General features: G+C 37.3%; 2 protein-coding genes across 2 annotated transcripts; both read left to right on the top strand.

Moving 5' to 3' along the window:
- The first annotated feature begins 5659 nt into the window (after positions 1-5659).
- Positions 5660-7044, top strand: LOC147540411 (uncharacterized). Its single transcript, XM_086643216.1, has 2 exons — positions 5660-6707; positions 7010-7044. The coding sequence occupies exons 1-2, from the start codon at positions 5660-5662 to the stop codon at positions 7042-7044; spliced, it is 1083 nt and encodes a 360-aa protein (XP_086499342.1).
- A 5682-nt stretch (positions 7045-12726) lies between these two features.
- Positions 12727-17885, top strand: LOC147540410 (rhomboid-like protein 20). Its single transcript, XM_086644365.1, has 8 exons — positions 12727-13597; positions 13729-13829; positions 14406-14546; positions 14952-15018; positions 15846-15997; positions 16506-16607; positions 17031-17156; positions 17362-17885. The coding sequence occupies exons 1-8, from the start codon at positions 13573-13575 to the stop codon at positions 17533-17535; spliced, it is 888 nt and encodes a 295-aa protein (XP_086500491.1). The 5' UTR covers positions 12727-13572; the 3' UTR covers positions 17536-17885.
- Positions 17886-18184: the final 299 nt, after the last annotated feature.

The raw sequence follows: 18184 nt of genomic DNA, 5'->3' as shown, positions 1-18184 counted from the left end.
CTCTAGAACTCTCTCTAGAATAGATCTAGAGAGAGAAGGTCTGTTCGTGTTGTTCTCACGAACAAACCACAAAGGTGGGGGGATGACTACCTACCATTCGAAGAAATTGACCCTTCATAACCATTAACCACTACAGCAATTTACCTTAAAAAATTTAAAGAAATAAGCAGAAAGAAAGTGGGTGGGAGGGGGGATAGTGGTGTTCAAAAGGCCGGGCCGGGCCGGCCCGGCCCGTCTAGGAAAAGGCCAGGCCGGGCTACGGGCCAGGCCTAGGCAGGCCGGGTTGAAATGGTCCCAGGCCGGGCCTCCAACCCGGGTTGGCTAACCAAGGCCCAGCCCGGGACTGGGGACAAACCCGGGTCTGGCCGGGCCGGGCCGGGCCGGCCCGCAGGCTGGGTTTTTCACGGGTCTTGCATCATTACTGTTACTCTTCTCTTAACAAAAAAAAAAAAAAGAAAAGGTTACTGTTACTCTTTAATAAAGAGTCTTTATATGACTTGGGTCTTGCATGTTACTTTTTATATGACTTGGGTCTTGCATGTTTTTTTTTTTTTTTTTTTGAACTAGGTCTTAGCATGTTTTTATGAAAAAAATATTTTATTGATTCCCAAATTTAGTCTAAATTTGTTTTATCGATAATTATTTAAAAAAAAATAAGAAGTGTAATTTAGTTTCTTTGCTCTTTAGTCAATTTTTTTCAAGTTATCCTAACTTATTGAAATTAAGAATGAACAACAAAATTGTAGAAATTAGATTGAAATAAAATAGAAAATTACATGAAAAAAGGTTGATAATTGGATCACTATAGATTAAGCACATCCCAACTAGGTTGGCACCCACTTAAACTATCAATCATTTCCAATTATCTTACATTAGAAAAAAATAAAAATAAAAATTCAATATTGGTAAAATAAGTAACTAATCATCTTCAACAATTACTTGATCTTCTTCTTGTTCTAAATCATCAAATTCTTTTTGAAGCTCCTCCATGTAAGTGGTTTGTCTAGTCTCAAAATCATCCCAATCCTTCACACATATAAGTGCTTCAAATATATCGGAATTTAACCGACTTCTTCTATCACTTAAAACCCGTGAACATGCACTAAAAGCCGACTCCGATGCAACGGTTGATGCGGGGGAAGAAAGTATATCACGAGCCATTATTTGTAAAATTGGGAAACAAATCCCGTTGGTTTTCCACCATTGTAGAACATTGAAGTTTTCATCAAATATAGTTTTGCTATTGTCTAAAGCTCCACCATGTAAATAACTATTCAACTCATAATATCCAACATTACTTGTATTACATTGAGTTTCTCTTTGGCTACGACCAACTACTAAGTGTCTCCATGCACTAGTAGATGTACTAGATGAAGCAACATTTTCATCATCTTCAACACTTTGAGTACCATACTTTTGTTGATAAGAATCATATAAATCTTTAAATAAATTGAATACATGTTGATCAATATCATAATTAGGCATAGTTTGAAGGTCATCATAAATTTTATGCAATAGGAAAGTGGTGTTTTTTACCTTTAATCTAGGATCCAAGCATGAAGCTAAAATGAATAATGAAGGAACTTCATGCCAATATTTTTTAAACTTAGACTCCATTATACTAATTATATTATCATATATTTGATAATCTTTACCCTTAACAAAAGCTTGAGTCATATCATAAAGTGAACTCAAAACTTCATTTGTAGTAGGATAATAAATACCGGATAATAAATTGGTAGCTTTATAAAATACCGTTAGAAAATCTAAAAATGAATCACATTTTTGAAAATCACGCATACTCAAATTAAATTGATTTTCAAATCCAATAGAGTCAATAATTACTTCTTCATAACCTTTATATGACTTTAGCATTAAATATGTTGCATTCCAACGAGTAGGTTCGTCCATCATAAATTTTTTGGCTTTTAGGCCCCTCTCTACACACAATTTCGAGTATTGTTGCAATCTAGAATTTGAAGTAGAAATGTACACAATAGCATCGGAAATTTTTTCAATAAAATTAAGATCCGGATCACGTGCAATTGTTTTAATACCATCTTGAACAACTAAATTAATGATATGACATACGCATCTAACATGAGTAATTTTAGAACCAAAAAAGTCATTAACATGTCGAGCTTGAAATAAAGACATTGCACTTGTATTAGCACTAGCATTATCAAAAGTAATACTAATACACTTGCTCATAATATCATATTCTCTAAATATGTTATATATGCTTTGATATATTTGACTACCATCATGGGGGTAAGTACATAATCGAAGACCAATAATACGTTTACATAAAATCCAAGTCTCGGGATTAATATAATGTGCGGTTACAACTAGATAACCGAATTTGTTGATACCACTCCATATATCCGAAGTAAAAGAAATTCCACCTTTTACATTTTGTAGTTCATTTGTCACAAGGATTTTTTGATTTTTAAAAAGTTCCATGATGTCTCTCCTAGTTGTGTGTCTACTAGTTTTACGATATAGGGGTTGTATGGATTTTTTAATCCAACGTTCTAACTTTTCATCTTCGGCAAATCGTAAGGGTTGTTCACGACATGCTATATATAAAGCTAATTTTTCCCTCATTGTACGACTATTATATGTAAATAGTTGTTGGGTAGTAGTAGTACTTGGATTTATGGTTGTTTGTGTAGGAACACCTCCTTCGTGCTTAGGTCTACAAGTTTCTAAATGTCGTTTTAAAGTAGATGACCCTTTCGAAGGGTCTCCGACATAATCTCGTTTGCAATATTTACAAACGGCCCTCTTTTCTTTTTTCCCTTTGATCGTTCTTTCTTCTATCGTAAAATAGTTCCATACATCCGATTTCAACCTTTTGTTCTTAGATGTTTGTGTTACACTTGGGTTTTCACCCGGCGTAGGGATATTATCATCTCTCGTAGGACTACCAAAATCATAATCATTTACACTAATATTAACATCATCAAAGGTACTCATAACTAATGAGGGGGTAAGAGAAGAGAATTATTTCGAAAATATAAATAGCTAGATAAGAAAATAAATTACTTACTTGATATTAATAATTGAGCTTCACTTGATACTAATAAATAGATAGTTCACTTGTAGAGTTGTAGTAGTAGTCTTGGCTCTTGAATAATTGTGAAGAATAAAAGTTAAATGATAAAGATTAGAGAGCTTGAATATGAAATTTAGAGAGGAATTAATTGTAGTAGAAATGAGTAGAGAGCTTGAAGAATGTGAAAATGGAATTGATATAATGGATTATTTATAGATAAATAGAGGAATAGGAGATTGATGAAATGACTTAGTTGTGCACTTGTGGTAGAAATGACAAATGAGTAAAAAGCTTGAGGAATGTAAAAATGAAGAGATATGATGAATCATTTATAGACAACACTCAAAAGAGGGGAGTAGAAGATTGAATAAATGACCTAATATACCCCCCCCCCAACAACTAGTTGGAGGGTATTCTTGGTAAAAAGACTAAAGAAAGTAAAAAGTAAACTAGGTACATAGTACCTTTTGGCAATAGCCAATGAACTAAATGTGGTACTAGGTACCGTTTGGCACCAGCCAATTAGGGAAATGAGGTACTTCCCCAAACAGAACGGTCAAGAATTTAAATTAATTTGACCGTTCACGGGCCGGGCCGGATAGCCCGGCCCGTCGCATAAGCCCGCCGGGCCGGGCTTAAACCCGGTCCTCTACGGTCCGGGCCGGGCCTGGCCCGGCGGGTTGAAATATCAGGCCCAGACCGGGACCGGATCCTAACCCGGTTCTGCCTGGCCCGTTTTATGAACGGGCCGGGCCTGTACGGAACGGGCCGGGTTCGGGCCCAACCCGGGCCGGCCCGGCCTTTTGAGCACCACTAAGGGGGGATAACTACCTACCATTCAAAGAGGGCTTTCAATAAAGAAATAGGGTTTCATAAGCTTGCCAGTTCCGGCCGACCTATGACCCATTGCTGCTGCTGCTCATTTTCTTAGAGTAAGAAGAAGAGTGAATGATTTCTAATGTTGCATTTGGTGATTGGGGCAGTGAAAGATGAGTTTTGGGGAGGAATTGGTGGTTAGGGTTTGTGAGATTAGAGAGAGAGGGAGAGAAAGTGAAGAAGTCACGGGATTGGGGACAATGGGGAGGGGTAAGAAACTATTAATTACTCCTACTTGTAATCCCTAGTTGAGAAGCTCTTCTCATTTCATATATCTTTAGAGTAAACGGAAGCCATGATTGAATATTGATGATGATGATTTATGAATGAGACTATGAGAGATGGCAGTAGACAGTCATATTAGGTCATGATTCATGAATGCTTCACGAAAGGAGCATTGAACCTTCTCTCTCTAGATCTGTTCCAGAGAGAGAAGAAGAAAAAGGAAAAAAAATAGAGAGAGAGAGGAGAGAGAAAAATTAATTTTTTTTATGTTTAAAGGTCGCCGGCCGGAAAATTGGCCGGCCGGCGACTTTCGCCGGAGAAGATGATGAGGTGTCGAGAAGATGAAGTGGCAGAGAGAACCGATGAGACGGAGGAGAACTTTCAAAAAAATGTATTATGTATTCCCCGTAAAAATTTATTCCCTGGAGAATTTTCAAAAAAATCTGGATTCCCTCGAGAATTTATTCCCCGGAGAATTTTCTTTATTCCCCAAAGCCGCGACCTTTTATATAAAGTAAAAAGTCACTTAAAATTTTCAAATAACTGAAGAGTGTAATTATAATATGTGTAACTGTTCTTAACGTTTGAAATAATATGTATAATTATCATGTAGGTCATTTTAATACTTTTTTATTCCAGAACTACCTATGATTTCTCTTCGTCTACTTTTCAATCTCTCTCTAGAATTTACATCAGAGGTCTACTAGTCTCTGCAACAAATTGAGAATCCACAAAAAGCATTTTGTAGATGACGAGAGAGCTCCCTTCAGTCTAATAATGGTCATAATTCTTTTTCTAATGGATTGAAGAACAACAACAACAACCATGGAAGTGGAGGTGGAAACCCTAATAATAATAATGAATTCCTTTTCGGCCGCGAGGTTTGAAGCATAGCCCTAATCCTGGTTTATCCTGGAAGTGGACAGTTGAAGAACAATTAATCTTGGAAGAAGGGCTTATCAAGTAAGTGAATTATTTGGATTTGCTTCTTTGGGTCAATTTATGTCTGTTTGGGTCAATTTGCACAAATTGAATGGATGGTCTCTATTACATAAAACTTATATCAATTATTTCGTTATGAGTTCTTATTAGGGGATACCGCCCCAAGTCCACTCGGCCAACCGAGTGGGCTATCTTGTGTACATAATGGAAACTTCCATAATATATATTCCTAGTATCTTTAGTCATAGAAACAATATATTTAGAATAGGAAACCCTATATTCATTGTAACCCTATATATACTACTTGTGTAAACTTCATTATTCATCAATACAAAGAGAATACAATTGTTAACTGTAACTAACCAACTCTTTGTACTTGATCTCTTCCATCTCTATCTCTCCTCCACGATTTCTCTATCTCTCTCACTCTCGGCTTCCAACCGAGTCGAGCTCTCTCTCTCACTCGATCTCTCTATCTCTCGGCCTCAACCGAGATCATCATTGTCAGAGGTTGATACCTCTTCACATGGTATAAGAGCTAGTTATTTTTTTTTAATCATGTCTACCAACGATTCTGAAACCGTTGTTAATTCTCAACCAACTCCTGGTGGTCCATTCGATGTTCACCATTCGGATTCTCCTACTACTGTCCTTATCACACCACTTCTTACGGGTGATAACTATTCTTCATGGTCTCGAGGAATGATCAAGGCTCTTCGGGCAAAGGACAAGTTAGGTTTTGTTGATGGAACTATCCCCAAACCTACCGATCCTATTGAATTACATGTTTGGAGTCGTTGCAACGACTTAGTTTCAAGTTGGCTCGTCAACTCCGTTGACCCTTCTCTTCGTTCATCAATTCTTTATGATGACAATGCTTATGATGTTTGGAAAGATCTCCATGACCGGTTTTATCAAACCAATGCTCCGAAGGTTTTTCAACTCAAACGGGCTATTTCCTCACTCAAGCAAAGTGGTTCCGATGTCTCCACTTATTTCACTAATCTAAAATCTCTCCAAGATGAATTGAATTCTCTCATGACTACTGAAACATGTATTTGCGGACATGCAAGATCTCTTCTTGATCGTACTAATCAAGATAGAGCTATGGAATTCCTTCAAGGTCTTGACGACCGGTTTTCGGCTATTCGAAGCCAAATCCTATTAATGGACCCTTTTCCATCCATCCTTCGTATTCATTCCCTTGTTAAGCAAGAAGAAATTCAGCAAAGTTTATTGAACACCATTAACAACAATGAAGCTGCTACTCTTGCCGTCGGCTCCCATGACAATGGACGTTCCTCTTTTGATCGATCGGATAAACAACGCCCAAAACGTCCTCGCCCGTTTTGTGATCATTGCAAAATCCATGGACATACTATATCAACATGTTATCAACTCCATGGTTATCCACCTCAATCCGGTGATCGTCCTCGTACCCGAAACCGAACGGGTCCTCTAGCCGCCGCCGTTCAAGACCAATCCGGCAACTCGACTCCAAACGTCTCCTCTCTCACCGCCGATCAATTCAAATCGCTCATTGCTCTCTTGGATCAACAAAAGCAATCGGCTAATCCGTTCGACTCTCCTCGAATTAATCTCACGGGTACGTTTTCTTCTTCTTTTTCTCCTCCTTGGGTTATAGACTCCGGTGCCGCGAAACACATATGTTCGACACTTACTCGTTTTTCTACGTATTCAAGCGCTCCTCCTAACCTTTTTGTTAGATTACCGGATGGTTCTCGAGTCCGTGTTCTCCATATAGGATCAATTTTTTTCTCTAATGATTTATTTTTACAAGATGTGTTACATATCCCATCTTTTCAAGTCAATCTTATCTCAATTTCTCAACTATCTAAATCTCTACAATGCACCATCTTATTTGACTCTGACTTATGTATCTTTCAGGACAAAAGGACGAGGAAAACGATTGGGCATGGTAGTCTTCACGACGATCTCTATTTTCTTCGCACGGAGCGTCCAGTTTTTTCAATTACTAGTATGGATAATAGTCCTAGTAGTATTTCATCTAATTTATGGCATTGGCGTCTTGGCCACCCATCTATGTCTCGTCTTCAATATTTTATTTCTCGCATTCCATGTATGAATTCTATTAATATTAATAATAAAGTGCCGTGCGATGTTTGTCCCCGTTCTAAACAAACCCGTTTACCGTTTCCATCTCATAATTCAACTTCCGCTAATTCTTTTGATTTAATTCATGCCGATGTTTGGGGACCTTTTCCGGTTCCCTCAACTACCGGCTGTCGATATTTTCTTACCCTCGTAGACGATTTCTCTCGTTGTACGTGGATTTTCCTCATGTGTTCAAAATCCGACACATTCAAAATAATAACAAATTTCTTCAATTACGTCTCCACCCAATTTAATACTAAAATCAAAGTATTTCGTTCAGACAACGGTACTGAATTCATGAATAATCACTTACAATCTTGGTTCCTTTCCAAAGGAGTTATTCACCAAAGAAGTTGTACCCATACACCTCAACAAAATGGGGTGGTGGAAAGAAAACATCGCCACATTCTTGAAGTGGCTCGTTCGATCCGTTTACAGGCTCATCTTCCTCTCTCTTTTTGGGGAGAGTGTGTCTTAACTGCAGTCTATTTAATCAATAAACTGCCTACTCCAATCCTTCGTGGTCTTTCCCCACATGAAGTCTTAATGGGTTCTCCACCCGATCTTTCACACTTACGTGTGTTTGGGTGTCTCTGTTATGCCCGTATCCCGTTAGTCAAAACAAAAATGGATCCCCGTGCTTCCGCCGGTATATTTCTTGGTTACCCTAATGGTCAAAAGGGATACCGTATATATGACCTTCATTCTCGTCGAATTTATACATCTCGGGATGTCATATTTCATGAAACAAGATTTCCGATGTCTCGGCCATTAACCTCCCTCTCACCGTCAACCGATTCACTTCGTCCCTTCATCTCCATTCCGGACGATGGTTCGTTCACATTTCCGGCTATCCCGCCTTCGGTCCCATCGGTGATTACCGATTCCAAATCCCCGATCGGCCAACCGACAGAGGTGACTCCATCACCTCCTTTGTCAAATCCTACGGTGGTGCCTATAGCACCACCCGATTCACCTCCCTCGGCTCAAACCGAGACTTCATCGGCTACACCGGAAGTCTCGGTTCAACCCGAGACTTCATCGGCTACACCGGAAGCACATCTGGAGGTCGCCGAACCATCTCCCATCATCGTGGAACGACCTACCCGTCAACATCGTCCGCCAAGACATTTAAAGGACTATGTTTGTTCCGCTCCATCCGTCAACATCAAGTATCCAATCGAGAACTATTTTTCTATCAATTCTTTCTCAACGTCTCATCAAATTTTTCTCTCTTCCGTCTTATCCACGGTTGAACCTACTTCTTTCACTCAAGCCATGAAATCTCCTCATTGGCGAGAAGCTATGTCCAAAGAAATCTCCGCTTTGGAAGCTAACAATACATGGTCCATCGTTCCCCTACCCCCAGGAAAACGCCCAATTGGTTGCAAATGGGTATATAAAGTAAAATTCAAGTCTGATGGCTCTATCGAGCGCTTTAAAGCTCGCCTTGTCGCCAAAGGCTACACTCAAGTTGAAGGCTTAGACTATACCGATACATTTGCCCCGGTAGCTAAGCTAGCAACTGTTCGGGTCTTTCTTTCCATTGCAGCCATCAAAGGGTGGTCACTCCACCAATTTGATGTCAATAATGCCTTCCTTCAGGGTGACTTGAATGAAGAGGTCTATATGAAACTTCCTCCCGGATTCTCCACTCAGGGGGAGTCCAAAGTCTGTCGTCTACAAAAATCACTCTATGGCCTTAAACAGGCATCTAGACAATGGTTTTCCAAATTTTCCTCAGTCCTCTTAGATAAAGGCTTTTCTCAATCCAAAAGTGATTACTCCCTATTCACATATTCTTCGAAATCCACGCAAATATTCGTTCTCGTCTACGTCGACGACATCATCATTACAGGAAATAACGAAGTTGCCATTTCCAAACTCAAGTCCTTCCTTGACCATACATTCTCCCTCAAAGATTTGGGACGATTACAATACTTCCTCGGTATCGAAGTTTCCCGTTCTTCCAAAGGCATATTTCTTGGTCAACGCAAATATGCCCTTGACATTATCAAAGATTCCGGACTCACCGCTTCTCGTCCCTCGGACTTTCCTATGGAACAAAAATTGCGTCTAAGTCCCACTGATGGAGTTCCTTTAAAGGATCCTTCAGTCTACCGTCGACTAATCGGTCGACTCATCTATCTCACCGTTACACGGCCCGATATCTCCTATGCGGTAAATAATTTGAGTCAATTTATGCAGACTCCAAGTCAAGTCCACTTAGATGCTGCTCATCGTGTGGTCCGTTATCTCAAAGGTTCTCTTAATAATGGAATTTTTTTATCCGCTGACAGCTCTCTTCACATCACAGGCTACTGTGATTCTGATTGGGCTGGTTGCCCAACTACTCGCCGCTCTACCACCGGCTACTTTACCATGCTTGGTTCAAGTCCATTATCATGGAAATCCAAGAAGCAACATACGGTTGCTAAATCTTCTGCTGAAGCAGAATATCGCGCTCTCGCCTTTCTCACTTGTGAGCTCCAATGGCTCAAATATCTCTTACTCGATTTTGGCATCGACCATTCTAGCCCGATGACAGTTTACTGTGACAATCGGGCGGCCCTCCACATTGCAGACAATCCGGTCTTCCATGAACGCACCAAGCACATCGAAATCGACTGCCACATTGTTCGCGAGAAGATCAAAGATAATATAATTGCCACACGCTTCACATCTTCAGACAATCAGCTTGCCGACATATTCACAAAACCTTTAGGAGCTGACTCATTCAAGACTATTATTGGCAAGTTGGGCATTACTTCGATTACTGCTCCAACTTGAGGGGGAGTATTAGGGGATACCGCCCCAAGTCCACTCGGCCAACCGAGTGGGCTATCTTGTGTACATAATGGAAACTTCCATAATATATATTCCTAGTATCTTTAGTCATAGAAACAATATATTTAGAATAGGAAACCCTATATTCATTGTAACCCTATATATACTACTTGTGTAAACTTCATTATTCATCAATACAAAGAGAATACAATTGTTAACTGTAACTAACCAACTCTTTGTACTTGATCTCTTCCATCTCTATCTCTCCTCCACGATTTCTCTATCTCTCTCACTCTCGGCTTCCAACCGAGTCGAGCTCTCTCTCTCACTCGATCTCTCTATCTCTCGGCCTCAACCGAGATCATCATTGTCAGAGGTTGATACCTCTTCACAGTTCTAGTGAAAGTTTATACATTTTCCAATGAATTCTATAGATAGTTTTTTGCATTGAATTCTATAAATAGTTAGTCTTCTTGAAAGTTTGGATCTTTTGTTTGAATTTTTTGTATAGGTTCAGCAAAATCTAGGGTTTGATGGTCTTAATTGTTATGTACTGGGTTCTATTTGTCTTCCTTTTTTGTGCAAAAGTGAATTAGATTAGGTGGATATCTGTTTACCTTTTGTATAATTATCTTAGGATTGAGGAAAGCTGAAGGCAAAGTTTGATTTCTAAAAAGACAATGGTCTCTGCAACTAACTGAGAATCCACAAAACCCGGAAGGATGATAGCTTTGATCACATAAATGACATACCAAGATGGTTTATATCTATCTGAGTTGGACCTCGGGAAAGGATATGAAGTTCATGGCTTGATTCCAAGATCTTCGAATTTCAATACTAAAACGAATCAATCACATCTACATTGATTCTTATAATTCTCTCGAAGCTCTACGTTGATTTAACAAACTCTTCTCTTCACCGATGGATCTACATCATCAATCCCGACTTGGTTTACAATCGTGCTGCTCAATCTCATGTTGATGTACCATTAGAAATCCATGATTTCACCTCAAACCCGACGATGTTTACAATCTTGCTGCTTAATCTAATGTAGTTGTACCACTAGAGATTCTTGATTTCACCACTGGTTTAGTCGATTATTTTCCCTTGAAATTCTTTGGTAGAAAAGAAAATTGGCTTTGAGCAATAAGTCAATTCTATTAACGGTGTGATGGTTCAAGATAATGTTATTTGTTGAGGAGTGAACGGAGAAATTGGGTTTTCTTCTTCTATTTTATTTGTTGTTGTTGGTTCCCCTATTTTAGTTGGATTTTTATACAGTATATCTAATTAGTTCACTTTAGTAATTCAATATTAGAAAGTTCAGGATTGAAGTACATATATGTTAAAAAACTATGCATGTCAATGTTTGCAACAAAAAAAGTATTGGCATGTTTAAGAATTATGCATGTCAATGTCATCAATAACAAACTCATAGTTGTCATTTTATCAACTCTAGCACCATCCTTTTACATTTTTTTGAAAAACTTCCATGATATTCTTAATTTGAACATAAGCACCTATCATGATTGTCCAAGAGGAAGCATTTCTCAAAGGAATTTCATCAAACAACTTTAGAGCTATTTTAACCAACCCAAATCTCGTATAACCAACTAACATTGCATTCCAAACAACAACATTTTTTTTCAAGCATTTTATCAACCACATTTCTTGCATCAACTATACTTCCATAACTTCCATATAAATTCAACAAATAAGTTTGAACATAAACATCAAAAATAACAAAACATCAAAACTAACATAGCAAAAAATTTACTTCAACCCTAAAGATTTGAAATTTGGAAATTGCAACTTTCTCTCTCTAGAATTTTTCACCAAAACTAACTCAAACCCTCCAAATCATCTTCTAACAACAAGTAAGAGATTCAATCACAAAAATCTAAAATAGATAGATGATCAAAACATAAGGAGATCGACCCTATAAAATCATCTCGGAGAAATCCACCAATTTCCCACGTTCATTTTTTTCATGAGTAGAAAAAAAACTTTCTAATTTATGAAAAATTGATGTTTTTGGTTTTTTTATCACATAAAGGGTAATTTTGACCCTGAAAATGAGAGTGCCTACAAAATTGTCCTTCAAGAATATTTTGAAAAGTTATATGGAGCCTATCTCTTTAAAAAGATGAGATGTCTTTTTAACAAAAAAAAAAACAAAAAATTGGACGTTCGGCCCAATTTCGTGATCACTAAATTTAGAGGTGAACGTCAACTATTTTGAGTTGACCAAGCTTCAATCTAGTCTGATTTTTAAAATATTAGTAATTACTTTTGAAGCACTAATTTATTTCAAAAGTCATATGATCCCCCCTAAATTTCACCATATTACTAATTTCATACACTTATGACTTACCCAACCATATATTATTATTGTTGTTGCAGAACATACATACGATCGTAAATGGGTAAACGACTTAACTCTATTACGAAATTAAATTATGGAGTTAACAAAAAAATATTAGAAACTAGTAAAATATCGTTTTTATACATGTTTATAACATATAACTGGTCGATTAAATTTTTAAGTTATTTCAAAACGACCAGGACAAAGACGAACCAACTCAATTTTTTATTTTGAGATAATACCATTTTATTTGTTACATCTATTAATAATTAAGGTGATTATTTGGATTTGTCTCATCCAAATTGATAATTGTTACAAGTTTTCTAGCTTTTTAACTAAACTATCCATTTTTAGATTTGCTAGCCTTCTTGTGGAGAAGAATGTGAGGTCTTCAAATTGAGCTCTAGCTTTTTAACTAAACTATCCATTTTTAGATTTGCTAGCCTTCTTGTGCAGAAGAATGTGAGGTCTTCAAATTGAGCTTGTTAGTTCCTAATTTGTAAAATTGTATTTATTCTCGTGTGGTAGTGATCTGATTTCTTTCCTTTCGGCCATCGATGACTTTCTTTGAATCTCTTTCCAATATTACTTTGGAAATGTTTCTGTCATCTACCCAATATAGTCTCTCAAAATTTGCTTTGGCTTCTCCTTCATCCACCGATCGAACTCTCACCACTTGAACTTTATGTGCAATATAGTTGTCTAAGTTGTCATATATTGAGACCTACAGTTGTTGATTGTCAGACGTCAATAAACGAGACATAATGATCAGTGTGGTTTGGTCGGGTTCGACTCATATCTGCTCACTCTAATAAAATAGAATTCACATATTGAGACCTACTGTTGTTGATTGTCAGACGTCCATAAACGAGACATACGGATCAGTGTGGTTCGGTTGGGTTCGACCCATTTCTGCTCACCCTAATTAAAATAGAACTTTGGAAGCCATGTCTGGAACCGAGTTGAAGAAATCAATTTCTCATCTAACCCTTTCAACAAAAGAAAAAGATTTTCTCATCTAACCAAGATTTTACTTCCCCTGGTACTGAGTGGATTTTACTCTCTCTCTCTCTCTCTCTCTCTCTCTCTCTCTCTCTCTCTCTCTCTAGACTTTCTCTATCTTCGTTTTGTTGCAGAAGGAGGCGAAGGAGGTTGACGATTGCACTTCCTTCACCTCTCCAAGATGAACGGCGGTCCATCTGGTTTCCGTAAGTATTTTATTTAACCTAATTCCGTAGGCAAAAAAAAAAAACCCTAACTTATTAGATCGCTTCTTCAATTTCCTTTTCTTTTTGTTTATGTTCGATGTTTTAATCGAATTTGATTTTATTCGTAATAGAAAATGCTCCTGTTTCAAGAGCGGTTGTTATCGCGAGTGGACTTCTTACAATTTACTTTGGGATTCAAGGTCGTTCTTCTACTCTTGGGTTGTCCTATCAGGTACTTGTTCTTATTATCTTCCTTAATCAAATTTGATAGATCTATTTAGGGTTTGCTGAGGAATTATAGTGTTATTTGTGTTTCATGAAATTGATCTTGTTATAGTTTGATGTGTTCTTGATGTGGATACTTGTTTCCGGGCAATTCGGAGCTATACTGAAATAATCCGGTCGAGTCTCGCCTGTAAAAACTTGTCATTAGCCTATACAATAACACCGTGAGTGTTCTAATCATAGCGGAAGCTAAACGGCTGATTCTTAGAACCATAAAACTATACAATAACTAATTGAAAATCCCATAAGGAATCAAAGTTGATCTTTTACATACCCTTTTTGGTTGTGTGCACATTCGAAGTTTAAAAACATAGAAAGAATTATAGTTGATACTGTGGTCAAATGGCTCAAATAGAGCTCAACGGTAAGGGGCAACAGTTTCCGACACGAGATCCCTTGGTTAGGGGAGAGTTCAAAAATCATAATCAAATGTAGAATCTTTTTTGTGGGCAAGGAGTAAAAAAAATCTACTCTCACTAGAATGAATTATATGAACAAAGATATTTCTTTCTTTTTGTGACAGGATATTTTCAGAAGGCTCAAATTTTGGAGGCTAATTGCGTCGGTATTTGCATTTTCATCTACTCCAGAATTGATGTTTGGGTCATACCTACTTTACTACTTCAGGGTATTCGAGAGACAGATAGGGTCCAACAAGTACTCGGTGAGTTGATACCTGAAATTCTAAGTTTCTATTGATGACCAATAAAGAAACATTTGCTTGAATATCTTGTGGATAGAATTTTGCACTAATGAAGTGAAGTCATTTTGCACTATGTACGGTTTTATATGAATTAGTGAATTACATGCATTACCCCTATAGCTTCAGACTTATTGGTTTTAACCAAATCTAGCCGGTCAAAGATTGTAACTTGAAGATTTACCACACTAATGTACTAGAGTATTAGTAAACTTTAATTGCCATACATGTGGAAGAAAAAACTTAAGAGAAGATATGGCGGACTATAGAATGTTTTCTTGATTAGATCCATTTTTTTCTCATTTTATGGAGGAATCATTCTAGTAATTTCCAGGTTTCTCTAATATTGACTATTCTTTGATTGTGCAGGCGTTTATTTTGTTCTCTGTGATAGTTTCGTCTCTGTTTGAGGTTCTCGGTTTGACACTCCTTAAAGGTACATTCTTTTCCCGAAATTTTAAAACATATCCTTGACTTGATCATGTTATATACCATAAGTGTGTCGATACCTGAAACCTGTAAACATGTCATGCAATAACTTTCTGGGATACTTGTAGAATACTTAAGCTCTTGTTACAACTGTTGTAAAACAGTTTTTTCCTTTTCTTTGCATGTATTAAGCTGAATAAGAGTAACTTTATACCCGGGAAAAATATAGCTGAAAACAAATCATTTCAACGGATATAAGTTTGTAAGAGTTTTTTTGGTAATTGGTGGAACTGATTTCTTTTTCTGAACATTAGTTCTATATTTGACCTGAGTCTGTAGCCTCCATATTGCTTTGTGCTCTTTTTCGGCCTTTATTTTGATACTTGTCTACCTTGTGTATGCCCTAGAATGTACTTTTTAATTGCCTCTATTTTGAAGAAAGTGGCTATGATTTGCCGACCACTAGTGTCATCCACTAAAGAGCGGTCTTCATAACTTGTAGGTTTTACTGTGTTGCTACTATGTAATTACAGTCTAGACTCAACGGTTACAGCTTACAATGGTTTTAATAGATGAATGACACGAGGGTTACCATGGTCTATCTAGGTGGATCAGGGTTTCTGGAATCTCTACCACAGACATAACCATTTATGATTAGACATTGTGTTCTCGTTAAAATAGGTACTAGCACGAGCCATGGGATTCACCTATCTCCTTATGCCATCCACTTGGTCAAGAGATAGAGTATCTAGCAGTGCACTTTCCTATTTCCCTTTTTTTTATATGTTAACCGAGTATTAATTCATGTTTCTTTTCTCTTTGTTCTTTTTGCAGATCCCACATCGAACATATTAAAATCTGGACCCTATGGTCTTATATTTTCTTCATTCGTACCCTTCTTCCTTGACATTCCAGTCTCAACAAGGTTTCGTATATTTGGTGTTAGCTTCACTGACAAGTCCTTCATATATTTAGCAGGACTTCAGGTAACTTTGAGTTCTTGAAGATTTTGATAATTTTCTTGATGTTTGTATGGGAGAAAAGATCAAAATTTATATGACAGTAGTCTGGTAATATAGAGCCGAAATCGTTTTACAACAAAAGTACTGCATCTTGCACAAACTGGTATTCTCACAAATCCAGGAAATGTCGCCAGTGTCTTATCAATCGTAACGGCAACACTCTTGCAGTTTTAAAATGGCGACAACTGTCGCAACTTGACACTTTATATAGTTGCAGTCATTCAAGTGTTTGAAGGACTTTAAACACAAAGGGAAAACATATCATTGATTTTTTTTTTGATTTAGTTAATCGTGCTAGGATTTTGGTCTAAACCATATAGAAAAGTTTGCGCTGGATTTTTGCCAAACCGAACACCGGAATGGGACTCTTGATCAGTTTCTACTTTTTATTGGGGAAATAGTCAAGTAGGAATGTAGGATAAACCATAAAATGCTATTTGCACTATTTCCTTATTCGGTTTCTATCTTTCAGCTTCTGTTATCGTCCTGGAAAAGATCCATCTTACCAGGTATATGTGGTATTCTTGCTGGCTCCTTGTATCGCATGAATATTTTGGGAGTCCGCAGGATAAAGGTACTTTCTCCCACTTTGTGCTTATTCATTATTTTATTTTCGTAGAGACTCCGTTTACTTGTTATAAATGAAACTTTTATACTTGCTGGCTCCTTGTCACAAATATATATGTATATATATATAGTATATTATATTTGATATATAATATATGAAAAAAAACTTCCAAATGTTTGGTTCATACATTCCATCATTGATGCCTATTGTTTAGTTCTTTAGCTTTGTAGATATAGTTGACTCCTAATGTTATTTATGTAGCTTGTGGTTGTGGTAAAAATGAATTCCGAAACATATTTATGACGATTTACACTTCTGTAAATTTCTTTAAATGTGTAAAACTCCTGTTACGCGTTTATAGTATCTTGGTACTTGGCAGTTGAGTGTATTTAAATACAATGTTTATCACAAAGTGTTGATGTTTTACAGTTCCCGGAGTTTGTTGCGTCGTTCTTCTCGCGGCTATCGTTGCCTTCTATCGGAGGTTCATCTCCTACAGTTCCAAGTGGAAATGTCATAGGCAACATACCATCATCCAGGGCTCGTGAAGTTCAGGCAAGTTTTGCTTCCCTATTCTCATGTTACTCCTACATCGATTAAAATATAACAAAAATGTATTTGTTAAGATTTGACAAATTCCAATTGAAGAACTTGTCTTGATAGGCTTATTTTCTTTACAAGTGTTAAATCTTATCAATCTACTGGCCTAGATAACATGAATTCCTTCCAAACAACTGATTTCTTTACTTGGGTTTATTAGGGGTTTCGTCCGCCTGCACCTGCGGCTTTTACCATTGATCCACCTGAGGACTCCATTGCAACTCTGGTTTCAATGGGTTTTGACAGAAACGCAGCAAGACAGGCACTTATACAAGCAAGAAATGACATCAACACGGCTACAAACATCCTCCTCGAAGCACAAAACCATTCGTAAAAGCCCACAAAGTTTTACTATAAGAAAGACTTAACTTGTCGACTGATCGATCCATTGAGGGTGCTTACAACCACCAAAGAAATGATTATTTATCCATCAAAAGCTCCAAATGATCTGCTCTCGAGACTGCTTGGATGTTTTCATGGTAACTGTTAATGAGTTCCTCTCCCTCTTTAATTTTTTTCCTTTTGCAGTTTTTTCAAGATGGTTATGGAGTAGCTAATAGAACCTTTAAAACTAGGATGAGCTTCTAATAGTAACCCTTCCTTTGAATTCTGAAACACCTAATATTTGAATTAGACTTGGTTGTATAGTTGCAGATTCATATATTTCATGCTGTTTAAATGTTAGTAGGTGCCTTGTCGAAATTGTTTCCAATTTTTTCGTATTATTATTTACATCCTAGCCTTTTCGAGTCATACTAGTTGTGGCTACTCCAAGTAGCAGTAACGAATAATCTTAGCTCAGAATTCAAAAATGACCCAAGTTAACAAGATTACCCCCGAGCATTGCTAGAAGAGGCTGCAATTCGTAGCCTACTCCATTTGTATTTTGGGGAGTGCTACAATGGCAAAAAGATTTGACTTTATCTAAGACTTATGACTTTTCGATCACTAAAAGACAAAAACTTCAATATTTGACTGCGATC

The sequence above is a fragment of the Eschscholzia californica genome, unplaced genomic scaffold (genome assembly GCF_041429995.1).
Source record: "Eschscholzia californica isolate CP2 unplaced genomic scaffold, dmEscCali1.0.p SCAF_5, whole genome shotgun sequence".
In the NCBI taxonomy this organism is placed as follows: domain Eukaryota; kingdom Viridiplantae; phylum Streptophyta; class Magnoliopsida; order Ranunculales; family Papaveraceae; genus Eschscholzia; species Eschscholzia californica.
Note: the sequence above shows the minus strand (reverse complement) of the source record. Positions and strands in the feature narration are given on the sequence as shown.